Raw genomic sequence first — 27,841 nt, 5'->3', positions numbered from 1 at the left:
ATAAAAGGGGGAGGGCCTAGGTCCTGCCCCAAATGATGTGATAGAATTTGATGATCCCCCATGGGAGGCCTCCCCTTCCCTAGGGAGTGGATGCAGGGTGGGATAGAGGGGCTAGTGAGGGGCATGGGAGGATGGGAGGGAGAGGGAACTGGGATTGGTATGTAAAATAAGATGGTTTTTAACTTAAATAAAAATTAAGAAAAGAGATGCCAGAGATAAAAGACAGTGGGAAAGAGGTATAGCATAACTACTCAGGGTGTCTTTGTTCCGTGTCTGTGTTGTGCACTAGCTCCCAAGGGCCTGACACTTGTCCACCATTGAGCTACACTCTCAGCTCCTAAGGAGGTCTCTGTAGTGAGTGAAGGGTTCTGTATGTTGACTATGGGGTGGTTACCTACATCCACACATGATACACACCTATATAAACAAGAACCTATCTCATTCCTGATTGTACTTTATATTTACTATAATTATGCGAAAGGTAGCAAAGGGGCATGTAGACAAAGGACACGCAGGTCTTTTCTTTGTTCTGTCTTTGAAATACCATGGATATCTAGTTAAGATAATGCTGGGGGAAACCTAGTTTGTAAGTAGGACAGAAACATGGAGGTGGTGAAATGAGACCTGGCTCTATCCCAGGTCTGACTCACTGACGCATGGTCTTGGGCAAGTCATTTAGCTTTCTCAAGCATGTTTCCTTATTGAAAAGGGGTGCATGGTATGAGATAACCATTTTCCACCCTGAGTCTTAACACTGATCCACAACTAAAATAGCTCTATCAAGTGGCTGAAGCGGTTACTGATGACCAGGTTGATATTGCCAGTCATACTTGCCTCCATACAATGAAATTTGAGTTCAAAAAAAGCCACCCTGGTATCTCCTCCTTTTACATTTGTATGGTGCCATTACTAATTTCCCTCTCACCTTGAACTCAAGATTTCCCTGCCTCAGTCTCCCAAGTGCTGAAATTACAGATGTGTCAGTACACTTGGCTCCAAAGTTTTAAAACCCCTCAACAGGAGAAGCAATGGTTGTAGGACTGACAAATCCTACTCAGGTGGGGGGGGGGGGACCCAAACCATAAAATAAGTATTTAAATTGGGATAGATTAGGTAGATTAAAAAGAAATTATGCAATTATGCAACTGTGGTATGCTTGAAAGTCACTATTCAGTGATGCTAAAAATGAAAACACACAAGGAAGTATGCTTTATGGGGAGGGGGAGGGAGAGAATGAGAACAAGTATTCCTGATATAATTTGCAAACTTTCAGCATTACCGGCTATGGTCATGTCACTAGAAAAGTACAACCACCACCAGATACAACAATATTACTGTATGGACCAAAAAAGTGACATGAAAATTATACATGGCATCCCGATGACTAGGGGTGAAACTTATGGCTTTATGTGAAGAAGATCTTCATAATACACTTCAGGTGCCTCTTTTAAGCTGAATCACAGGTATGGAGCTAAGCAACTCAGCACAAAATTCCAATTTCATTTGGTTAACTGGAATATGTCTTAAGTCTGAATTAAATAATATAAAAATATAACACAGTGTAAGTCTATGACCAGAAGAAGCTTCTAAGATGTAGGGGCAAAATGACAAGCAACAGCTAACTCCAATGACATAAGCAAGAGGATGGCTGTATAGAGGAGGAAAAGAAGAAAGAAGGTATATGAAGTGTCTCAATACAAAAGTTCCATTTTCAGTAAGTATACCAAAGCAGCTAACACTGTAGCAATGAGGATGATAATCAAGGTAGAACTAAATGTGCTGTGGCAGATAACTTTAGGAATCAGCTCAGGCAGAGTAGGCCTGTGAGTGATGTGTGAGGGCAAGGAAAGGAGGGTACCTGAGACCAGGAGGGTACCGACCATTCATAAAGCCAGGCAGTGTGCATACCAGGCTTGGCTATCTACTAATACCAAGCTAACAATATTCTGGCTTGGAAATGAAATAAACTATGCCCAAGAATAAACCACAGTGGCATACAGCAGTAACAACAGGTGTTTCTTGAAACACACTTTAAAGGATTGGACCTATGTTTTATCTGTCTCTCTCTCTCTCCTCATTCTCTTGTGAGACAGTATTTCTCTTTGTAGCTCTGGCTGTCCTGGACCTCACTTTGTAGACCAGATTGGCCTCGAACTCACAGAGATCTACCTGCCTCTGCCTCTCAAGTGCTGGGATCAATGGCGTGTGCCACCGCTACCCAGGCATCTTTTTGTTTTTGAAAATTACAGATAATTTGTCCACTGTATTCTGAGAATGTTAATTAACAATCAAAAACATGTTTACCATGAAGTTTTACAAATATAAAGATAAAAACATGTATTAAAGAAAACAAACTAGCATGTGTGGTAATGTGTCTATATACATGCTTACACACATACAAATATTTTTACCTGGAATGGATCAGATGTACATGTATTCATTTCTGGTGTCATGATGGTTGTCTGGCCAATAGAAGCAATTTTTTCTGCAGCAGATAGTGGCTTCAATGGTTCCTTGGTAGGCTCTAACATACCCTGAAAAAGGTATATTAGTCATTCATTGGAGATCGATCAACACAAAGTTTATAATAATGGCAATCTAAAAGAAAAAAATCATTTTCAAAATACTATATATAAAAGATTATTTTAGAATAAAATTTTTTAAGTCAAATCTTCCATTTTAAATAAGATTTTTGCTTTATGATGCTTAAGACACTAATATTACATGAAAAGGAAACCTTTTTACATGGTGGTATGTTGAAAACACAATGTCTTCTAGTATGAATTTAATGTGTTTAAATCTGAGCTGGTGTTTCAGTACTTAGATCCTGGGTTCAGCAAATAAAGTATAGAGACTGCCATTTCAGAGAGGAAAACACTATATACTCCACTGCATCTGAAACAATTCAAACACACTTTTGTGGGAGTGGGGGTTCGAGACAGTTTCTCTGTATAGCCATGGCTGTCTAGGAACTCACTATGTAGATCAGGCTGGCCTTGAATCTGCCTGCCTCTGCTTCCTGAGTATTGGGATTAAAGGCATGCAACACCACCGCCCAGCTCAAACACACTTTCTAAGCTCTTGAATATTTAGAACATATATATCTACACACCAGTCACTCTTAACTCTATGTAGTATGAGTGTTCAAAATCAAAGCTGCTAAGACAGTAACTTCAGAACCTGTAGATTTCTAAAGATGCCTGTTAAGAAGAATCCCCACTCCCACAGAGGTGTAAACTGATAAAAACAACTTATACATTCAACTCTTCCCCTTTCCACAGACCCAATTCTTCACACTAATACACATGGCAGGCTTTCATGTACTAGACAGAAAGATGAAAATAAGTTCATGGTCAACTTAGTACCACATATGTATTCTACAGGTTCTTTAATATGTTCTTATAGAACAAGAAAACATATTTGGTACTCTTTTTTTGTTTGTTTGTTTTTCAAGACAGGGTTTCTCTGTATTGCTTTGGAGGTTGTCCTAGAACTCGATCTGTAGACCAGGCTGGCCTGGAACTCACAGAGATTTGCCTGCTTCTGCCTCCCAAGTGCTGGGATTAAAGGTGTGAGCCACCAATGCCTGGCTATGTCAGCTAAATTTCTTAATTTGAACTATGATTTAAACCAGTGGTGCTCAAATTGTGGTTGCCAATTAACAACACTAAAATTTTATCAGATGCATAAATTCTCAAGTTTTGCCTCAGATTCACTTAATAAAAAGCTTAACGCAGCACCAGAAATCTGTGTCTTTTTTTTTTTCCCTTCTCATTTTTTTCTTGTTTTCTTTTGGAGTCAGGGTTTCTTTGTGTAGCTCTGGTTTTCCTGAAACCCAAACTCACAGAGATCCACCTGTCTTTGCCTCCCAAGTGCTGGGATTAAAGGTGTGAGCCACCACTGCCTGGATTCTTTGGTTTTTTTCAAGACAATATATTCTCTGTATACTCCTGGTTGTCCTGAAACTTCAATCTGTAGACTAGGCAGGCTGGCTTTGAGCTCAGAGATCACCTGCCTCTGCCTCCTTACTGCTGGGATTAAAGGCATGTGCCATCACACCCAGACCACAGAAATCAGTGTCTTAAATCTTCAAATCAATTTTGATGAAATTGGAAAATTAGAACCTTAAGTAATTACTCAGGTCTACTCCTTCATATAAAATGCACCACAGGGAAAAAAATACAGACATAATTAAACTTTGGTATTACAGATACTACTGGATAAAGTACTGGCATTGCAAGCATGAGGACTTTCATGTTCACTCAGGTGAAATAAGGTGGGCACAGTGATGCTTGCTTGGGTGGGGAAGCAGATGGACAGAGACATGCAACATGTACCCCTACCACCCACATCCAGAAACCACAGAGACAGAAGTGGGAAGATCTATTTATGTTCACTAAATAAATTTTAGTACAGGGCTTAAAAACAGTAAATTTTTACTATTATAGGCAGTAAAGTTTAAAAATGCAGTGTAAGCTTTAGCCACCAACTCCTCACAGGACTGTGAGCCAGCTAATGCTATGATGTGACACGTGTGTATAATGTAGGTCCTTGCTGGCAAGCTCACCAGACTGTCTACAAGTGACATTCCTAGCTGCTACTCAGATCAAGAGACTACACCAACAACCTCTGGAGCACTACTGTTTGAAAAAAAAAAAAAAGAAAAAAGAAACCCAGATAACCAATAAATTAGAGAAATATTCTGGACTGTATTTACCTAGAACAGAAAAGCATACAGCACAAGGTAAATAAGGGAGCAGAAACTGTTAAGAAAGCTTCGGCAAAGAAAATCTCACAACAAACTACGAACACAAATCACAATGTTCTAGTTCAGTACCAATAAAATTAGTACTTATTCATAGAAAATAAACTGGATCAAGAAAAGTCAAGTTGTACTTTACACACACATTAGGTGGTAAATTTAGACTGTTTTATGATTCCTTACTTTTTCTTTCATTCTTTGAGACAAGGGTCTCATGTAGCCCAGGCTACTCTTGAACTAGCCTTGAGAAAAGGAATACCCTCTACTCCTTCCTGATCCTCCTGCTTCTACCTCCTCAGTGCTGGGATTATAGGTCTGTACCAGCACACCCAACTTTCTTTAGTTTTTACAACATTTTCCCCTTAAATTCAATTTATTCCTTATAATAACATGACATTTTTTAGCTTAATGGATAGGACATTTTCATTTAGGAGTAGTTAACCCCAAAACCACAAACTTTAAAATGTGACTGAGAGGCTGGGAAGATAGCACTAAATGTTTGCTGTGTAAGCCTGAGGACCTGTGCTAAAATCTGCAGGACCCACCTAAAAAGTGGGTGTGGCTGTTCATGAATGCCTGTAACCCCAGCATTGTGAGTGCTGGACACAGAAGCTTGGCTGGGGCTTGTTGCCTAGCTCCAAGTTCAGTGAGCAATCTGTCTCTAAGGAATAAAGCTGAGAGTTATAGAGCAGGACTACTATGTCCTACCCTGGCCTCTATGCATACGTGTACCCACATGCACACTGACCACACATGCATACCCACTCCCCACAAAGCTACAAAATGTGACTGAATCTTGCTAAAGAATAAAATAAAATAAAAAATGCCCATTTGCCAGAACTCTCTGGCATATCTGGAAAAACAAAATTTACATTAAAAATATTAAAATATTAATAGAAACTTCAAGGTTCTAGCTCATTTTCATATACTATAATTTGGTACTGTCAAGCTCTTTTGATATCCATTATCTCAATGTTGTTTTATTTAAAATTAAGATTTGAATTAAAATATATCTCTAAGGTTTCAGGTACTTTATCTCCTGTTTTTCTTTTTAAAAGTTTAGAAAAGACAGGCAAGGGGATGGCTCAGCTTTAATGTCTGCCTTATGAAGGTGAGACCAGACCCTGGTCCTGTGGGCAGGAGTGGTGGCACACACCTTTAATCCCAGCAGTCAGGAGGCAGCGGCAGGTGGATCTTTGTGAGGCCAGCCTGGTCTACAGAGTGAGTTCTAGGACAGCCAGGGCTGTTAACACAGAGAAACCTTATCTTGAAAAACCAAAAAACCAAAAACCAAAACCAAAAAACCAAAACCCCAAAACAAACAAACAAACAAAAAACCCCAAAACCAACCAAACAAAATAACAACAACAAAAACACTTTCTGACAGGTGTAGTGATTTAATTTTAGCATTCAGGAGGCAAAGCCAGACAGGTGAATCTCTGTAAGTCAAGGCCAGTCTGTTTGTTTATATAGAGAATTCTATGCCAGCCTGGTCTGCATACAAAGACTGTATCTCAAAACAAGCAACTATTTTTTTTGTCATGCTACGTAAGATGGTTTTAAAAAATAAATGAAACAAAGATGAATATATGTAGAAATATTCTGTACTTACCAACCCTGCTGCATACATGGGCACTATAACAGGTTGCTTCTTATTGCCAGTAAACAGCTATGTTTGCATTAGGGAGAAAGTACATGTATTAGAGAATGAGTTATCTGTCACACAATAAAATTGTTTCTAACATGCTTACAATGTTTTAGTATATATACTGTGAATGATGAACAGAATAAACTATAAGCTTTCCTATGGGCTCATACAGACATATATACTACATGTGTATAAATATGTAACCCGGTCCAATCTTCCATTTTACAGTTAAGGAAAAGCAAACAGAGTAGTTCTTAACCTCTGAGTCTCAAACCTTTCATAGCGATTGCCTATCAGATATTTACATTATGATTCATAACAGTAGCAAAATTACAGTTATGAAGTAGCAACGAAAATAAGAAAGTTATGAACTCACTGCAACATGAGGAACTGTATTAAAGGGTCACAGCATTAGGAAAGTTGAGAACCACTGACTTGGGCTGGAGAGGTGGCTCAGCAATTAAGAGCACTGGCTGCTCTTCCAGAGGTTTTAAGTTCAATTCCCAGCAACCATATGACAGCTCACAACCATCTATAATGATATCTGATGCCCTCTTCTGGCATGCAGGCATACAGGCAGGCAGAATACTGTATACATAATCAATCAATCAATCAATCAATCAAATAAAAAAAAAAGGACCACTGACTTTAAGAGGAACATTACAGTGTCTTTGCCATATTCAAAATAAATGAACATTCAAGCCAACCATTTCTCTGTAGAGAAATAGTCACAGCTTAAACAGAATAGTAAACTTAAAAAATGAACACGCTGACCAAAGGATTTTTCAAGATTCTAACAAACTCACAATGTTTCGAGTGTCTATTCCCAAAGCACACAAAAGCTTCTTGTTGCTATGGGAGCCACCCCACTGGTATCTCAAGCCATGTGCATCATGAATATCCTGCAGTTCCGTCCATACATCCAGCAGTTCACTGTAAAGGCCACAATGAAGCCAACAACAGGTTATTCAAGCACTTTCACCATAAACTTCACCTTCAATACATTAATGATATACTAGGCATTGCAATTAATCTTGTATCAACTGTTATCTCAGTGCAATCAAAAGCCAGCACTAACAGTAATTAGAAAGGTAAGTTAAACTCTTATGAAGAAATAGTCCAGCAACTAGCTTGTTCCTTAAAAAGATTATTTATTTTATATGTATGAGTATTTTGTCTGCATGTGTGTGTGTGCACCATATTTGTGCCTCATGTTCAGAGGCCAGAAGAGGGTGTCAAATCCCCTGAAACTGGAGTTATAGAAAACTGTAAGCCACCATGTTGGTGCCAGGGACTGAAACTAGGTACTCTGCAAGAGCAAAGTGATCTTAACTGCTGAGCCATCGCTACAGTCCTAGAATGTTCATTTTTATTGTAAAAGAAAACATTTAAGGGCTGGGGCTACAGTTTAGTTGGCTGAGTGCTGCCCTGCATGCCCAAATCCCTGGGTTCCATCCCAGCACTGAGAAGTGGTGCAGGCCTACAATCCCAGCACTCAGGAGAAGAAGATCAGAAGTTCAAGTTCATTCCTGGCTGCATAGTAAGTGCCAGGTTAGCCTGTCGTACATGAGATATTAAAAAAAAAATCAATATTTAAAAGAAAAAAATCACCTGGAACCTATCATTTTAATAGTTACTCAATATTTGGGTTTTCTCTTTTTTGTGGTTTGAGACATGCTCAGGTAGACCTGGCCTCTGGATCTTCTTGCCTTAGCCTCTAGAGTGCAGAAATTATACACTACCATGTCCAACTGTCCTTCAGTCTTTTGTTTTCCCCCTGAGATAGGGTTTCTCTGTGTAGCTTTGGAGCCTATTCTGGCACTCACTCTGGAGACCTGGCTGGCCTCGAACTCACAGAGATCCACTTGCCTCTGCCTTCCGAGTGCTGGAATTAAAGGCGTGTGCCACCAACACCTGGTTATGTCCTTCAGTCTTGATCCACAAACAAAGGTGCAATTATGTTATATATCTTTCTCTCTATACATAGATATGTAATATATAATTTTCTATTTATTTCTCAGAATGCATTTTCTGGCCTGCATATGTACAGTAGTACCTTCTACCCTATCTGTCATTGTCATTTCTTTTTTATGGTTTTCAGTTACCTGTGGCCAACTATGGTATGAAAATATTAAAGGAGAAATTCTAGTAAGACATAATACATTAATTTTTAATTATGAGTATTCACCTTATATCATATCATCAAATTGACACTGTATCATCTCATATCACAGTACAATAAAACATGCTGAGAGATCATATTCATATAGCTCTTATTACAGTATAATCTTCTATTAGTTACTAGTTATAATCTCTTACTATGTTTAATTTAGAGGATTTGTAGACATATAGAAAAAACACAGCATGTATAGACATTAGCACTATTCAATATTGTAGGCATTTTCAGGGATCTTGAAACACATTCTTTGTGGACAGGGAGGGACTGCTCTGACTTTGCCAATAGCCACATAATACTCAATTAAGCCAATGAACCATCATTTATTTAGTTACAGTCTACAGCTTTCAGTAAGATGTCTTTTACTACTTGGGTCCTATTATTAGGTTGGCAGTGGCCATCTTCCAGTATTTTATGGGGTATATTATTGTATGGTGAATCACTTTCTTAGATTGAATCTCTTGGAATGAGATTTGTACCTTTTTGAAAGCCTACACCAGAAATACTGAGGCCACAAAGAGGGACAAACAAGTTACAAGTAACTTAGTTTAATGGGAAAGAGAGAAAACTTGAGAAGGAAAGGATGCTTCCAGAGGCAGAGAATGATAAAGTATAAAAAGAAAGCCCAGAAATGGAATTAATTTTGAATTTACAGAAAACGAATTTAGATACCCTAACATCAAATAATGAACAGGAATCTCAGGAAAGGAGAGATGATAACTGTAAAGGTAAAACTATAAAAGGAATGTTCACTACTGAAGAACAAGCTATCAGTGTAATGAGTGAAAAGACTCACATCAAGATACTTCATTGTGGAATGTCAGATCAGCAACAATGTATAAACCTGCACTAATAAAATATACAACAGCTTTGTTTCTTGTACATCTTCCTCCCTAAAAGGCTACATCAAATAGTATATAAGGGAAGTCTTAAGATGACAGGTATAAAGAGGCCTCAGCTGAACCATTCTAAATAGGAGCGAGAGACTTGGTGGAGGTGAAGCAGGGGATGGCAGCCTGATAAATTTGATCACAAGTAAAAATTGATCAAGTAAGATTTTATGAATAGTGCTGTGGAATGATCCTTCTGTACACTGTGTGAATATGTCACTATGATTGGTTTAATGACTTGGCCAATAGCTGAACAGAATAAAGCTAGGTGGGAAAGCCAAACAGAATGATAGGATGAGGAAGGGTAGAGTCAGAGGAGTCATCAGCTAGATGGAGAATGAGTTGGACACACAAAATGGAATAGATGTAAAAGCCTCTATTCATAAAAAATAGAAATGAATAGAAAAAGCTTTTCTATTCATAGATCAACAGAAATGGGTTAAGTTGTGAGAGCTAGTTAGTAACAAGCATGAACTATTGGCCAAGCATTTATAAGTCATATTAAGCCTCTGTTTCGGTTATTTGGGAAATGGCTGCCAGAACAGGAAAACTCCACCTACAGAACAGGCTCTCAGGGGCAGGGAAGATATAGAAAATAAAGGAGAGAGACTATGTAAAGTGCTTGAGAGCAGATGTGTTTTTGGCTTCAGAGTGTTTTAGGTTTTGGAATACCTGAGTAGAGTTTCCCAGTCAGGCATCTAAATGAAATGCTCCACAATTATAGACATTTTGAATGTCATGTCAATGCTCAAAAATTTGTGGATAAAAAAAAAAAAAAAAAAGCTAGACGCTGTAATCCCAGCAGAGGGATTACACTGCTGCACTCCAGAGGCAGAGGCAGGTGGATCTCTGTGAGTTCGAGACCAGCCTGGTCTATAAGAGCTAGTTCCAAGATAGCCTCCAAAGCCATAGAGAAATCCTGTCTAGAAAAAAAAAACAAACAAACAAACAAAAAATAACAACAACAAAACAGCCTCTCCCCTTTGCAGTGCTAGAGACCTGGGGCCTTTTACAAGCAGGCTAAGTCAGTGAGCTACAACTGCTCTACACCTACAGCTCCTCAGAATGTGGAATTTCATAGCACATAGAGCACATAGTATTTACACAGTTAAAAGGAAAATAAGAGATTTAAAAAATAAACCAAAACCAAAGTGAGATAAATGTACTGAGAAGATGAAAACAAAATAGCAGAAGATCTAAATTTTCAGTTAAGCCAAGTGTGGTGATACATTAAAGTCGGGTGTTCTGACGAATACCTGTGATTTCAGCCCTTGAGAGGCTGAAGTGGGAGGCCCTGAGTTTGGGTACAGTCTGGACTATGTAGTCAGAGGTAACATAACATCAAAAGAAACATCTCAGGGATGTTTTTGGCTTCAAATATATTTTAAAACAATGCTGTGAAAAATCTTTACAAATTAGAACAATTGAAATTAACAGGATCTAATGTTCTCTAAGAACCATCTACTACTTACCCGCTTTCAGCTAAGGCCTCTCTTGTTTTTATCGGTGAGGTGTTGATTTCCAGCAAGTGCTTCAGGGAAGTAACTTCCTCATCAGCATCCGGGACAAGTACAGAAGGAAAACAGGCTTCGAAAATTCTCTCCAACCGGTTGAGTAAAGCTGTCTGAATCAACCCCCAAAAAGTTCACTTTCATTTCTTCAGTTTTAATGATGTCATAATTTTAGTGCACATGCACACACACAATCTACTACTGTAAGAAGGAAGGAAACCACCACTCCAGTACAGAAAACAGTGGGAGAAACAACTTCAACTATTACTCTAGATTCAGCAATCATCTTGCTGCAGCAGGTAACAAAGTAGGAAAGTGCCAAGCATCCACTTGTCCTTTCCATATAGTATGCTAGTATGTTACAGATCTCTACAAAGAAAAAGTTATTACTCTGTTGTATAGTGTGAAAGTAACTTCCAAGTTTGAATAATCTTCTGAAAGTCAAAACAAAAGGAAAAAAAGAAATCAGACAGCATTGATCTTCTCTCCATTACTCAGTTAACACAATAAATAGAAAGACATACAGACCAAGGAAGGTGAATATTTGGGAGAAGGAGGCTACCACAGCTAATCAGAACCATTTTCTTGACATAAACACTTAACAGTGAAAGCCTTTTTGAAATACCTCTGGTGCAACAAGTGCAGAACACAGTAAGAGTGTCTCAATTAAAAAAAAAAAAAAAAAGGAGGGTAGAGAGACAGTTCAGTCATTAAGAGTACTTCTGTACTTCTAGAGGACCCAAGTTCAGTTCCCACACCCACATCAGGTAGCTCACAACTTCAGCTCCAGGGGATTCCATGACTCTGGCCTCCTTGGGCAACTGTACTCATATGCACATACCCATATGCAAACGTACACACACACAGATGCACATACACATAGTTAAAAGATAAAAGTAAATCTTAATTTTTTACATGTGTTTATTTTCTGAGTAGTGGTGGTGGTAGGGACTGTATGCTATGGTGTACATCTGGAGGTGAGAGGACAACTTCTGGGAGTTGGTTCTCTCCTTCTACCATAGGGATTGCAGGAATTAAAGTCAGGCCTTCAGGCTTGGCAGCAAGCACTCTTACCCACTGAGCCATCCTGCTGGCCTGAGTGTCTGTTTTTACGGATAAAAAAATCCAACAGCTCTTTATTACTTTTGACATCATGTACTATCTTCTAGAAATCCCATTTTTTTTACTTACTTTGAGGTAAAGCCTGGACATTTACTAGAGTATCTTTTATCACAAAAAAAAAAACCCCAAAAATTTACTTGGTATTTTGAGTTTTTTTTAATTAATTAAATTTGTTGGATTTAGAATAATGATTTTTTTGGGGGTGGAGAGAACCACTGTTTTTATTGTGTCTGTGCAAATCTTATTTCCATTTTCTTAATTGTGTTTCATATATGCAAGATATTTTAAAACTAAATGCAATTTATTATTTGAACTTCAGTAGGAATACAAACTGTTGTAAGTTAAAGCCTGTTAGAAGATTAAATGTACTACTGAAATTGATAACAGAAAATACAACATAAAATTCCTCCTGACAATGGACACAAACAAGCTAACACTTGATTTCTTCTTTGTAGTAGTCAGTAACTAGGGAAAAACAAAAGGCATAATTTCCATAATCACATTTTCCAAGTGCCAAATCTCCCTTTTGGAAGCTGCATCAGAGTAAAAACCATATCACCTATAATTAGTCTCAGGGTACTCCTTTGCTAACTGCCAAAGTTCTCTGACGCCTCATTATATTTATGTGAGATGAGAACAAGTCTCACTTTCAATTATGAACCCTAAAGCAAAGGATAGATTTAAGATCCCCAGGCTCCTGAAACTTGAGCCTGTCAAGGGGACACAGTACTAACTGGCTTCAACAGGGGGAACGGACAGAGACACTTTGAAAGAGATCAGGTAACTATCTAATTGGAAACCTGACGAGCACTTCCCTCCTGGGCAGGGAAGGTAAATAAAAACTCACCTAGGACCACATTTTATTTACCAGAAAATGAAATCTTTACTGTATCATCTTTGTTACCTTCTAAAAGGATCAGGGGAAAACTCAAGTTGTCACCAGAAGAAAACAAGAACCCTAAGTTCAACTGGTTGGACAATACTACACATAACTTAGGACTTAGGCATACTAGTGTTATCAACGAACAAGTGCTCAGATGACTGGAAGGGAAATTCCATTAACCTAATCACTTCAATTTCTCTTTCTTCAGCCTTTCCCCACAAAGAATATGAACTACATAATATTTAAAACTGAGTTTTACATATCTTTAGAATTAGGTATAAAATACATTTGCTTCTCTGTTACATGAGGCAAAACAGGGTTGAGCAACATTTTAAAGTAAATACTTACATGCTTTGTAGCGCATCTCTAAACAAGTAAGCATGAGTGGGTTCCAGTAAAACTTTATGTACAAAAGCAAGGATTAGGGGACAGATCTGTCCCCTGGGCCATTCTTTGCCAAGCCCTGAACTGGAGCAATAAATACATATTAAATAATCAGGAACTGCTGACAGCAGTTAACAGAATTAACAAAGATTTTGATTAAATTAATTTTTTTGTGACATTTACCCTCTTTTGGTTTTTTTATTTTTTTTGCTTGTTTTTGTTTTTCAAGACAGGGTTTCTCTGTGTAGCTCAGGCTGTCCTCGAACTCAGAGATCTGCCTGCCTCTGCCTCCCAAGTGCTGGGATTTGTGCTCCACCACTACCCCTGGCTATTTTGTTTCTTAAAAGCACAATTATGTTAAAAATTGTTGAATATAGCTTAAATAGCTTGGTAAGTACAATAGGTACAAGAACACAACCAATATAATGCTCAGAAGAAAATCTACCCTCAAACTCACAGAGATCCACCTGCCTCTGCCTCCTGAGTGCTGGGATTAAAGGTGTGCACCACCAATGCCCGGCTTGAACTACTTTTTTAAAAAAAGATTTTTACTTATTTATTATGTATACAGTGTTCTGCCTGCATGTATGCCTGTAGGCCAGAAGAAGGGCACCAGATCTCATTACAGATGGTTGTGAATCACTTTGTAGTTGCTTGGAACTGAACTCAGGACGTCTGGAAGAGCAGACAGTGCTCTTAACCTCTTAGCCATCTCTCCAGCCCTATACTATTTCTAAGTAGAGTACAACATGACATCTACTTCTAGTTTTGATTTAATGGGTACATCACCCAAGTTTTAAAAGTTGTAACTTAACTAAATTGTGACTTAAAAAATATTTAAATTTATTTTGCCAGTGGCCATGTCAGAGGAGCAGCAAGTGGCAACTGACTTCAGGAGATTGGCTGACCAGAATGTAAGGCCCTGATGGGTGAATCTCAGATAGGCAAGGCCCTGAAAGCCTTGGTCCCAGAATGTCTCTTACTACTGCTGTGCCTTTACATGTTTGCCATTGCCATTTTTATCTGGCATGGTGTGAATGGGCGTGGGGAGATCCCCACCCTAAAATGATATGATTACCTCATAGAAATATCTGGTTCTACTGGGCATTTTTACTGGTGGATTATTATGTAGATGATTTCCTCCTAAACTGTACTGTTTAACTGAAGCAATGATTTTATATAATAAGAGAGTTAGCTTAAATAGGATTTTGAAGATTGAAGGTCTTTAATAAATATAGTAAAGGATTATGATACAGGTTAGCTTAGTGGGAAAACTAATATATGTAAAAGCAAGCTATGGTGTTGCCCCTGCCCTTGATAAAGCAAGGGCTGCAGAGAACAGAAAATAAGAACATGAAATGTCACACAGCTAGTTTCTTTTTAAGAAACTGTATAGACTGTGGCTTATGTTAATGATAAAGAAAAACAGTTGTGTCCCAGAAGCTGTTAGCTCAAATTCTTTTAATTTTAATGTTGAGATATATTCACAGGTTTCGGTGTGCAGCATAGCTAAAACAAAGCTTTAAATAATGACTTAAGGTCAGATTAAGATGTTTTTGTTAAAGGCTTTGAGGTAAAACAAAATCTTGGAAAACAATTTAAAGGCATACTTTTAATAGCTAAATGAGGGAGGTCAGGGAACAAGAACTATGTCAGACTGGCTATTGCTGGCTGACCTGCTAGGATGGGATGGTGATCAAGGGTGATGATTAATTCCTTGTACCCATTTCTGCCCTCAGCTTCCTGATACAGTGAACTGTTGATGAATGGGTATGCACCCTGAGGATTTAAAATAGAGCTGACTGATTGTTTTTCCATATATAAAAGTTTAGATTTGTGATAAGATTATCTTTTGAGATAAATAATAAAATGATTGGTCCTTTCTTTGAAACTGCAGAATGTAGTCTGCCAGCAAGAGAACTGGCTAAGGAAAATTATCTTGCTTACACTCTGTTAATCTGTAACAAGTTGCTTGGGGATGGATCTATGTGGGTTCTTGGGACAACTTGTTTTTCACCTGTAATATATAAAATGTTTAATCATGTAAGGGATATGGAAAACATGCTGCTTTTTACTTGTATTCATTGTAATCATTCACTTGAAAAATACTCTGTAACCACATTGTAAGTTTTATACTGCTTGAGAGATTTTGTTGGAGTATATAAGCTGTAAGGGAAAAATAAAGTTAGTTAGAAGGAAGATCAAGAGAGTCAGAAGGGATACATCTGGATATTGGTAAGAAAAGAAATATAGAACACAGAGAGAGGAGATGATGGAGAGACCCCAAAGGGGTGGGTGGGTGGGTGTGTGTGTGTGTGTGTGTGTTGTGTGTGTGTGTTTTTCCTTTTGATGGCCCCAGAGAGTTAAGTTTTGGGTGGGTGGTGGGTGGGTGTGGGTGGGGTGTGTGTGTGTGTGTGTGTGTGTGTGTGTGTGTGTGTGTGTGTGTGTGTGTTCCTTTTGATGGCCCCAGAGAGTTAAGTTTTGGGTGTGTGTGTGTGTGTGTGTGTGTGTGTGTGTGTGTGTGTGTGTGTGTGTGTGTGTGTGTGTGTGTGTGTGTGTTTTCCTTTTGATGGCCCCAGAGAGTTAAGTTTTACTCCCTCACACAGAAAAGTCAAGCTGAGTGATTAGTTGGCTGACTGCATTGCTCTCCTTCAATCCCTGAGCTGCTAGAGGCTGGCTGGTCCTAACAGTGGGGATAGCATTTATTTTCTGTGTATGGGTGTTTTGCCTGAATGTATGTCTGTGCGTCACATGCACACCTGCTGCTTATGGAGGCTGTTGGCTGCCACTGTGGAGAGCAAAGAGCCCTCTGCACACAGACAGGCACTGGAGAAGCCAGGGAAGTTAAACATGCAGCTAACCTCTTCAATGGAATGAGGTGAGAAGATGCTCTTCCTGGAACGCTAGGAATGATGTCTGTTTTACAACCTGGTGATCCTTTGCTGTCTGATGAGACAGGCTCTGCTTGTATCTCCCAGAATTTATGTTTTTACTTATCCAAGACCTTTCCCCCTAAATCCTGAGCGTTGTTTTTCGATCATAAAACCCACTCTTACAAGTGAGGTCATTTGTGTTTTACAACACCTAAGTGACTTCTATGCTATTTTAGGGCCTGGCCAATCCTGACACTCACAGGTCATTAGGTTTACCTCAGTCAAGCTCTCTAGACCTTAAAACTTGGGCTCTATCCCCGAGTCAACAGTACCCATTCTTGTGAAAGAAGCCAGATATACTTTGTAAGGAATCTCAACGTAAAGGTCCTCTGGAAGAGCAGCCATCTCTCCAGCCCAAACTTCTAAGACTGGTCTCAAGTACGAAATTCTGTCTTAGTCTCTCAAGTACTGGGATTACAGGCATGTACTAGCATGATTGGCTGAACAGTGACATTTACTAACATTCTCTAACACATGTGGACTTGTAGGGCTGAGCTCTAGTTTCTGTACATGGGTAAGATGGCATTTGTAAAGCAAACAGAATCAGTACAACCCAGTTCAGGAAAGTGAATAACTAAATTTAGCAGAATACCAAAGGTATTCATTCTCTGAACAGACCCCAAAAAGGCCTGACATAACTAATGTATTACAGCTTTTGTTTAAGAAATCATAGTTACGTTGTATTTGCCATCATTCTACATGCTTTACAAAATATTGGCTTATGTAAGGCATGGAAACATTTTGGAAGTAATTATACATTATTTATTTACTGTGTGCTGGAGTTACAGGTCCTCTGTAGAAGCAGCAAGTGCTCCTAACCTTTGAGTAATTTCTCCAACTCCAGGAGTAACAATATTATATCCACTTTCTAGATGAGAAAAATGGAGCATAGAGAAGTTATATTAACTTGCCTATGGTCACATAAATATTAAAAAGGGAGGCTGAAACCGGGTGGTGGTGGCACACGCCTTTAAGAGGTTTGGCCAGCTTGGTCTACAGAGCGAGTGTCAGGAAAGGCTCCAAAGCTACACAGAGAAACCCTGTCTCAAAAAAGAAAAGAAAAAAGGGAGGCTGAATTTCAACTTCAAATTACTGTATTTGTTGTCATGAAAGCAGTTTTCTATTTTTGAGGGGTTTTTTGTTTGTTTGTTTTTTGGGTTTTTTTTTTTGTGTGTTTTTTTGACAAGTTTTCTCTGTGTAGCCCTGGCTGTCCTGGAGTTCATTCTGTAGACCAGACTGGCCTCAAACTCAAGAGATCTGCCTGCCCCTGCCTCCTGAGTGCTGGAATTAAGGGCGTGCACTATCACTGTTTGACCATGAAAGCAGTTTTAGGTTGAGCTTCTGAAAATTACAGGGGCTTTGAAGGGGCAGACTATGTCTTTAATTCTTAAATCTTGAGCAAAGTTGGGGGGAGGATAACTAAATCAATGTAAATATTTATTATGTATACACTGTTCTACCTACACACCTGAAGAGGGCACCAGATTTTACTACAGATGGTTGTGAGCCATCATGTGGTTGCTGGGACTTGAACTTAAGAATCTGGACGAGCAGCCAGTACTCTTAACTTCTGAGCCATCTCTCCAGCTCTATAAAAGTTTCTTATTGTAAGCTATCTAAATCTTCCACATGCAAAGGTTGGCATGTTGATGCAATTACAATATATACTGGTAACAACAGCTGAATGCATTCTATGGTAACTTTTTAAAAGAAATCCCACCAGCTTGTAAACTAGTCTAGTTATTTTGGAAATCAGTGTGGAGAATTCTCAAAAAGCTAAAAATAAATCTACTATATGACCCAACTAAACTACTCCTTGGCATACCCTCAAAGGACTCAATACCTACTCCACAGATAGTTGCTCAGCCATGTTCACTGCTGCTCTACCTACCATAGCTAAGAAATGGAAACAATCTAAATGCCCTTCAACCAATGATTCAATAATGAAAATGTGGTACATACACACTATGGAATATATTCAGCTATAAGAAAAAAGAAACCAGGAACTTTGCAGACAAATGGGTGGACCTAGAAAATATCATGTTGAGTGAGGTAACCCAGACCCAGAAAGACAAATGTCACATGTTCTCTGTCACTGGAGGCTCCTAGCTCCAAAACTTTAGATGTGAGAAAATATCTAGAATCACTGCTGAAACCAGGAAAGTAAAATGGGACTATTGCCAGGATAGGAGGACTGGAGGGCAATAGAGAGGGGAATATAAGGGTAGGAATGGAAGGGGTTGTAATTAGGGAGGGGGATAAAATAACAGTAATGATGTCTGAAAAAAATCTTAAGAAGTCATACTATTAACTATCTACCTAAAAATAGCTCCATAATATGTGTCTATGTATAAATATATAGTTTAAATGAAATTTTCTCATCTGGGCTAGCAATACTATATCAAGTGCCAAACACCATCACACAAAATGCCAATACCAGGCATGAGAAGTCCTGTTTTGAGTTTCTGGTCAAACTGTTCAAGAAACTCCCTTACAGGCTATTATTTATTGCAATTGTCCTTGTTTGTCCTAGAGGTAGAACATTAAGTCTATATTGCTGAAAGCACCATACACTTGAGATTCAGGGCCCAGAGGTCCCTGAGCTGAACTGACCTGAAATGCCTCCTCCCTGAGAACTAGCTTTCATGGTACCAGAAGGCACCACACAAACTTCCATGCATACATGCCTATATCAACAATCAATGAAAAAAGAGGTCGTAAATTTGAGAGAGCAAGGAAAGAACTGAAAACCAAACTGGGTCCTTATTTATTTATTTATTTATTTTTTTGAGACTTTCTCTGTGTATCCCTGACTGTCCTAGAACTCACTCTGTAGAACAGAGTCCTCAAACTCAGAGAGATCTGCCTGCCTCTGCCTCCTGAGTGCTGGGATTAAAAGTATGTGTCAACAGTCCTGCTTCTTTGCTTCTTCTCAGTGGTCTTGGATAACTCAGAACATAAAGACCAGACCAGCTTTGAATTCAGATTGAGCTGCCCCTGCCTCCCAAATGTTGGGACTGAAGGTGCAGTATGTCACTATGACTGTTTTTAAAAGATTTATTTATTTTTATTTTATGTGTGTAATTGTTTTGTTCATAGGCATGTACGTATACCATGCCTATGCCCAGTACCCTCAGAAGTCAGAAGACATTAGATCCCTGGAACTGGTATTACAGACAGCTATGGGGCACCAAATGGAGCTGGAAACCAAAAGAAGGTCCTCTTCAAGAGGCTCAAATGTCCTCAACCACTTGGCCATTTCTCCAGACCTTCAGCAAGTGCCCTTAACAGCTGAGCCATCTCTCTGGCTATTTTCTAAAAAAAATTGTTTTTGAGGTTATTCAGAACAGCTAACACTTATTGAACATTTACTGTATACAAAAATCAATGAGCTAAACACCATTGTAAGTACAATTTTATCTTCAGAAGCATTTTCAAGTACTACTATTCTCTAAATCTTTGTGTGTGCCTGTGCAGGCCAGAGGTTGACCTTGGGGTTCTTTCCCAATTGCTCTCCACTTTGCTTGCATCTAGAGCTCAAGGATTTGGCTAGGCTGGCTGGCTATGGAGCTCCAGAGACCTGACTGTCTCTACCCCACCCCCACCCATCACCCCAGCCGGTGCTGGGATTACAAGCACTTTACTAATAGCATCTCTTCAGTCCCTGCTGTGTAAGGCATGAGACAGAGAAGTTATTCAGGGAAGTTGGATCCAATCTAGTAGCACCACTATAGGGACTTGCTTTAAATCTCTATATGTTTGGAGCTAAGGTACACAGAAGTCACAACACTTATCAGTTATTATGGCCCAGAATAGTCATTGGCGTCCATGAAAATGTTTTAATATCTAATATTATTATGCAGCAATATGCTTACATATAAGAATAAACTCATTGCTATTTCAAGTCATAGAACAGAATTTTAAGCATTTTTATGAAGGGATTTGCAAAAAGTCATAATTTGGCACTGGCTATACCACTGTTTTCTCTCTATCTTCCCCAGTTTTCTCGTTTCTCATATATAATTTGTTATCAGAGTCTTCATTACCTTGAATGTCCCTATAATTATATATTTAAACCTGAAAAAGTGAAAATGATTAATCACTTGAAAGTTCTAATTCATCAAAGAGGATAAAGCATCATGTATGACTCATTCCCACTCTTTGTCTGCAAGTAGGGGACCAAAGCTCTGGGGTCTGTAGGTAGTAGTCATTTCATCTCTATTGATGCAAATAAGCCATGCATATTTCCTAACACAGAAAGTTCCTTACGGTATGTCTTAGCCATGAACAGGTTACAAGTCTTCCAAATATCCTGAAGAATATGTTCACTCACTGTAAATTTTGTACATTAACTTGATGAGGTCACCAGATGCCCAGATATTTGTTCAAACATGAGGATATTTCTAGGTGAAATTTAATATAGTAGCTGATAAACTGACTAAAACAGGCTGCCTTCCCTAAGATGAGAGAGCTGCATCCAATTAAAGACCTGGATAGAAGAAAAACAAAACCTGAGAACCAGGGAATTTCTGAATAAAGATACCAGTTTTCCTGTCTTCTTACCTGAACTGTTAGTTCTGGAACACACAATACTGTCTCTCCTGGTTGTCAGGCCTTCAATTTCATACCACAACTACAGCTTTCATGGTCTCCAGCTTACTGTGTATTTTGAGCTTCTTAATTTCTAGGACATATTATCTAATATATATTTATTCCTTTTCCCTTTCCCCTCCCCTTATACATACCCTACTGGTTCTATCTGATGTATCTATTCTTTCTATCTATCTATCTATCTATCTATCTATCTATCTATCTATCTATCTATCTGATTCCTTAAATGATACATCTCTATTTCATAAATGACACAGAACATAAAAAGGATATATGGGGTTGGGGATGTGGCTCAGTGGTAGATCCTGCATAGACAAGGTCCTATTTTGAATCTCCAGTATTGCAAAAACAAACAAAATCACAAAGTTTAGTGTACTGCAGCTTCTCAGAGGCACAAGTGGCACTGGCTCCTGAGGATTTTTAGACTTGGTTTTTCTATCTGCACTAAAATGCACATCTCTTTAAAGTATCTTGTATTTAAGGCACCTGTTAAAAATCTCCTCAGTTTATTTTCAATTAGTTTTTCTTTCTTTCGTATGAGGAAACCCTGGTTTTTCTATTACTATAGTTTTGCTACTGGTTAACTCTAAGTTAACATAGAACAAACTTAAAATGCAAGTAATTTAATCTTCCACTTCAGATGACACCTTATGCCTTACCACCATTAAATATTAAGTAAGGTATCAAATACTAGCTACACTTGTATACTTATCGAGCCCTAATTTCAAACTATAAAATGAGTGGCTACTGTAATATTTACCATGCTCTGAAAAGATGATTAGTTCCCTCTGTACAGTTTCTGGACAAATCTAACACAATACTTCTACTTGGTATTAAAGGTCAGAATGCCAAATTTTCTGAGGGGAAAACAGTAAAGAAGAAATACAATTCAACCAAACATTTAGTAAACAAAGACCTGTAAGTCCAAAATCTTAACTCTTACTACTTGTTTTTTTAAAAGATTTACTCATTTATGTATTTATGTATATAGGTACTTTATCTGCATGTACATCTGCACACCAGAAGAGGGCATCAGACAGGTGTGAGCTGCCATGTGGGTGCTGGGAATTGAACTCAGGACCTTTGGAAGAGCAGCCAGTGCTCTTAAGCACTGAGTCATCTTTCTAGCCTTGTTTATTTTTTGAGATAGATTTTACTATGAAGTTTAAGCTGGCCTGGAAAACCCTCTATAGAGTTCAAGCTGGCCTTATCCTCCATCCCCCATCCTCCTGTCTTAGCCTCCAGGATATTGGGATTACTGGAATGAGCCATCACAAACCTTAATTCCTTTACTTTGATGCTTCTATTTTCAGCCACAAATTCAAATGTGCATGTAAAAGTAAAACATGCATAATCTTGGGCAGATGATTTTTATATTCAGTTTGAGAATGCTGACTTTCTAGTGAAACATTATTAATTTAACCTCAAATAACGCAAGTTAAAACGTTTTTCACCACCTCCTTTCCCTTTTAATGATATCTTTAATTTTTTTTAAACAGGAAAGATTTTTTTTTAATATACTTACAAGGGGCAGTGGCATGGCAGTAATGAAAGAACTACCAGTCTACACCATTAACTTTTACTTATTTATTTAAAAAAATTAAAGATATTTTATGTGTATGAATGTTTTGCCTGCATTTATTTATGTGCACCATGTACATGCCTGGTACCAGTGGAATTTTCAGAAGAGGGCACTGAGTCCCTGTATGTGGAGTTACAGATGGTTGTGAATCCACCTTGTAAGTTCTGGGAACTGAATCTGCAGCCTCTACAAGAGCAGCAGTACTCTTAACTGCTAAGCCATTTCTCCAGCCCCATCCTTAAATTAAATTTTAAAAATTTATTATTTGTTTAATTTATTTATTTTTATTTTATGTTCATTGATGTTTTGCCTGCATGTATGTCTGTGTGAGGGTGTCAGATCCCCTGGAACCGGAGTTACAGACTGCTGTGAACTGCCTTGTGGTTGCTGAGAATTGAATCCAGGTCCTCTGAAGACCATCTCTTCAATCTTATTTTTTATTTTTAATTTTGTGTGACTTCGTGTGGGTATGTGCACATAAGTGCGAGTGCCAAAGGTGTCAGAGGCGTGGGGTCCCTCTGGAGCTGGAGTTACAGGCAGTTGTGAATCAATCTCCTGACATGGATGCTGGGGGACTGAATTTCTGTACCCAGAAGAACAGCTCTCTCAATTGCTGAGTCATCTTTCCAACCCCTATACCTTTCACTCTTAAAGGTCTCAAATTTCATCTAAATAACCTTTTTCAGTAATACCAGTTGGATAGCTACTAAAAAAAAAAATAACTTCATGGCCTCCCTTGTAGAAGAAAATCTTTGTTATTTACCAATGACCTAAATTCCCAAGTAACATTCCAAGTAATATTTAGTTTTAGAGAAGCTCAGGGTTAAATCAATGCTTATGCTATAAATGCTTTTGTGAAAAGGCTTCTTGGACGTTTAATCACGACTCCTGGCCAGGTATGGTGGCTCCTCCCTGCAAGCCAACATTTAGCAGACTGATGAAGGAAGACTGCTGTAGCTAGGAGACATTTTAGAAAAACATTAACGAATAGAATCCTCTCTCAAAGAGTAAGATAGGACTAATGTATGTTTTCAGCAGAATCTGAAGTCCAGGGAGGAAAGTCCAGGCCAGCTTCCTTCACAGCAGCAGGCCAAGAAAGCAACTGTTTAATCTGTATGCACTTCTGACTCACTCTGCTAGCAGGCTTATCCATTTCCCCACCTCAGCTTTCTTCCCAAACTGTTTTAGTAGTTAGTTCTCCCACTCTACATCTATCTCTAAGATTCTGCATGTCTCATTCCCCATTAATAAAAGTGTGAAGCATGGGTCAAAAGATCTCAGCAAGTTTTCATAAGTATTTTTGCTCTCGCTATGCAGCTTACATTTTATTTTTACAAAACAAAATTCTTTTTCTACATGTTTTCACTTACTATCCCAAACCATAGTTTTCAACAGGCTGTCAAGATGCAAAATCACATGTCATATTCCAGTGAAGCCCATACATGATCTATGTAAATGCATGTATATATACATATATATTCAATTATTAAGTTATGTACAAATAAACTCAACATGTAAGAAATTTCCATTTGAAGTGGTCATAATTTTAAAAATTTATTATCTGATGATGTTAGAAGTTCTAAGGCTACAAACTAAAGATCATCCAATACCACTGTCACCCTATACTTTACTGCAATGAAACTAAATAGGGAAAGGGCTAGGTCAAAGCAAAAGTCTTCATTTTGTATTAAAATCAGTTAATTTGTTGTTAGAATTATAAGGCTCTTTCCTCAGTGATAAATTATTAAATAGTAATACTGCACATTAGCTCATCCAAGTAATAACTGAATTAGCAAACCAACTATTCAGATACTCAAAGCCAATGAGTGAGAAGCTATGAATACCAACTGGTAATATCACATGTATCAAAGCTATCAAAGCAATAAAGTATAATTATTTCAATTAACAGACTTCAGAGATACTTCCAGTTGAAAATGGATTTCTTAGCAAAAGACAACTGAAAAAATAATAGACCGCATCAATATTAAAAACAAGCCTAAGGGGCGGGAGAGATGGCTCAGAGGTTAAGAGCACTGCTTGCTCTTCCAAAGGTCCTGAGCAATTCCCAGCAACCACATGGTGGCTCACAACCATCTGTAATGAGATCTGGTGCCCTCCTTTGGCCTGCAGGCAACATGCAGGCGGAACACTGTACACATAATAAATAAATAAATCTTTAAAAAACTAACCAAAAAACAACAACAACAAAAAACCAAGCCTAAGGACAAGATGTCCCACACCAATCACCACTATAAAGAAGTGACTTGTTTTTGTTTTTTTCTCAAGAGAATGCCTCACTACTTGGGCTGAGTAATGGTAAAAGCTAGTATAGAGTGCAACTCAGGACTGGGAAACAATAATATCAAGATACAACTAGAGGGGCTATTTTAGATCAAAATAAATATTAATGAATCTTTTCTTACAGAGTATGAATCAGGAAGAATTGCACACAGGTGCTTAGGAGTAAACATTCTCCCTAAGAATAGTCATAAACAAAACAAAAACACATATACACAAAGAAGAAATTATAAATAAATTAATATAACCACAATAATTTAATCCACAGTTACTTCTTCTAGGGCTAAACCTTATTTATTTCATGCCAGATCTTTTTGTGGCTGTTAAATTATGAGGTTTCAAATTCCATTAGCTCTTCCCTGTAATCAAAACTGCACTTTAATTTTTAAGAGACATAGTTAACTGATTTTTTTAACGTCTAAAGTTAAAAAAAAGACTTAACCTTTTCAAAAAATTATTGTAAAGATAAAAACCAAAGGAAAAATGGCTAATATTTAAAATAAACATTATTATAAATAGTTTAAATCGACGAGTTTTTGTTAACTAAGAAATTCACCATGATAGCAATTTTATAATTTTTCAAAAGGTTGTGAGAACTCTAATCTAGAAATCCAGCCAGCAAATATCATATCTCACACAGAAACTCCTTTAGCAGGTACTCAGTTAATTTTTAAAAGCTGTGTTAGGAGTCTCCCTAGCAATTAACATGTTATATAAAACAGAGGAAATGAGTAAATACCTGAACTGAAGTGCCTGAATCCTGCAAATGGCCACCAGCAACTGTTCCTTTGGAAGTTGCTAAAGAGACACTGTGCATCTTAGGGGTTCCCAGAGTATCAATATTTTCATCTGTCCTATGTGACTGCCAGACTTCTTTTCGATGATGGGATTCAGTAGCCTGCTGATCTCCAAAGGCAGCCCAAGAACAACCATCTTTCTGTTCATCCTCAAAAGCATTCCAATCTACAGCTTGAGTAGGACCTGCTGAACTAAAGTCTGCAAAATCATCTGAGTCTTGGAAAGCACTACCGCTGTCTTGAGTATTTGGCACAGAATCAAAATCTCCAAATTCACTGTCTTGACCATTTTCCAGTTTTGAGTCAGGTTCACTGTCTTTTCCAGCAGACTTTCCTGCCAACTGATCTTCCTCTGATAAACTATCAGAGGTCTGTTTTAGGTTGGATTCAGTAAATATCATTTCCTCTTGGCAAGAAACAGCATTTGTATCCTCAAATTCTCCAAAATCATCACCTGGTTCACTAAAATGTAGAAAATGCTCCGAGGACTCTTCAAAAGTGACATCACTCATTGAATCTTGAGTACTAGTAACAAAAGGTGGAGTGGTGCCACTGGCTGTACCAAAGTCACCAAAATCATCCTCATTGGTATCATGGCAAGTCACAAAGTCGTTACCACTGTCACCATTTTTTATGCTTGCAGCCGAATCATCCAAAACATTTTCTTCTGTGGAATCAAGGTTTGGGTTTTTGGAATTAGTAAACTTTCTATTTCCTTCTTTGGAAGAATCAACTTCATTAACATCAGAAGTTTTAATAGAATCCATGCATAGGTCAGCACATTTAGAAGCAAATAAATCATTTTCCTCACTTTTACACTGGTCCCTCCTAATGGCTTCTGAATTTTCAGTTGAGTCTACCAAACTCCACGTCTCAGACTGAATTCTTGAATTTAAAAATTCATTCTTTTGCTGTGTTTGAAGGTCTTGTTTGTCAACACTGAAACCTCTGTCAGTTACTACATGCACTTCTGAAACATAGACCTGATGTTCTCCATCAGTAACGCCTTTATCCTCAAAGCTTCTACCCAAAGACACATCCTTCAAAGAATTCAGTTCATTGACCCTGCTGATTCTGCTGTTTTCCTGAATGGTCAGTGCATCACCATCATTTAAAACTGCACATTCTATTTCTTCTAGTTGTATCCTTTCTGTTTGGGAAAATGCAGCAAAATCTGCAAATTCCTTAGTAAGACTAGCTGTAGAATCTAAACCACATTCAGTGCCACAAGTGCTAAGAGGCTTCAATCCCTTTGAATCAGTCATGTTGTCCAGGTCATCTGTTCCCTGAGGATTTACAGTTTCTAAACCTGCAAACCCATTTGTTAGAATTTCCAGACAAGGAGGCTTTTCACCGTTGCAGCTCTCTAATTGCTTGGTTTGGTGAACAATGTTCGGATCAGTTCTAAAATCACCTGGAGAGAAACTTCTGGGCTGTCCAGTGTTTGGTCCCTGCACCACAACTTTATTTAAATCTCCTGGGCTTTCCATGCCATCGATGGAAGGATCTGAAGTTTTAGATGGAATCATCTCTTTGCTGGTGGTAGAAAGTTCATCAGATTGACTTTTCACAGGAGTACAAAGTTCAGCAGTGATATCCTTATCATTACCATTTTTAATGGACTTAAAGCTCGTAAGGCTATCTACATTTTCTGAATAATTGTGAATTGGCATAAAATGGTTTGAAGGTACAAAGTCTTCTTTAGGACGAGTATAATCTGGTGTATCAAAATCAACAAACCCTACACCAGAAGGGCTGACTTCTGAAAATCCACCAAATTCCCCAAATTCATCCTCATCATCATCCTCTGCTCCATTGTCTAGCGGTGGGGGAGATGAAGAGTACATTCGAATGATGTCTGGCTCCATTGTTCAGCAGCTTTCCAATAATTAATTTATGCCTAAAAAAAAAAAAAGAAAAAAAAGAAAAAGCATTTGTTGTTGTTGAGAAGACAGATTATATATAACAAGGTTTTTCAAGCTGTTTTAAAACAGTACAAAGTTATCTGGGCATGTTAACTTAGGAAGTGCACACAGGTGGATCAAGGTCACCCTCAGAGATACATACATATATATAGCTAGTCAATCTGGTTATTAATCTTGAAATATCAAACAGTAAACCTAACCACCACCACCAAAACAATGAAAACTACTGCTCTGTCCTTCTCTCTGTCTGTCTCTGTCTCTGTCTCTCTGTGTGTGTGTGTGTGTGTGTGTGTGTGTGTGTGTGTGTGTGTGTGCGCGC

The 27,841-nt window shown here is 38.3% G+C and overlaps 1 protein-coding gene across 3 annotated transcripts in view; it reads right to left on the bottom strand.

Annotated features, from left to right (window-relative positions):
* Aftph (aftiphilin) overlaps positions 1-27,841 on the bottom strand; it is a 66,146-nt gene that overhangs the window by 18,342 nt on the left and 19,963 nt on the right. For all 3 annotated transcript variants that reach the window (XR_003479661.2, XM_035452226.1, XM_027388060.2), the window contains exons 2-6: positions 25,540-27,497; positions 10,949-11,100; positions 7,217-7,343; positions 6,375-6,431; positions 2,412-2,534 (exon numbers count right to left, since the gene is read on the bottom strand). Coding sequence is in view for 2 of the 3 variants with exons in the window: in XM_035452226.1 (XP_035308117.1) it covers positions 2,412-2,534; positions 6,375-6,431; positions 7,217-7,343; positions 10,949-11,100; positions 25,540-27,465 (2,385 nt within the window). In the remaining variant the exon portion in view is untranslated. The remainder of the gene's footprint in view (positions 1-2,411; positions 2,535-6,374; positions 6,432-7,216; positions 7,344-10,948; positions 11,101-25,539; positions 27,498-27,841) is intronic.

The sequence above is a fragment of the Cricetulus griseus genome (genome assembly GCF_003668045.3).
Source record: "Cricetulus griseus strain 17A/GY chromosome 1 unlocalized genomic scaffold, alternate assembly CriGri-PICRH-1.0 chr1_1, whole genome shotgun sequence".
Lineage (NCBI taxonomy): Eukaryota > Metazoa > Chordata > Mammalia > Rodentia > Cricetidae > Cricetulus > Cricetulus griseus.
This window is presented reverse-complemented; position numbering and strand designations above follow the sequence as displayed.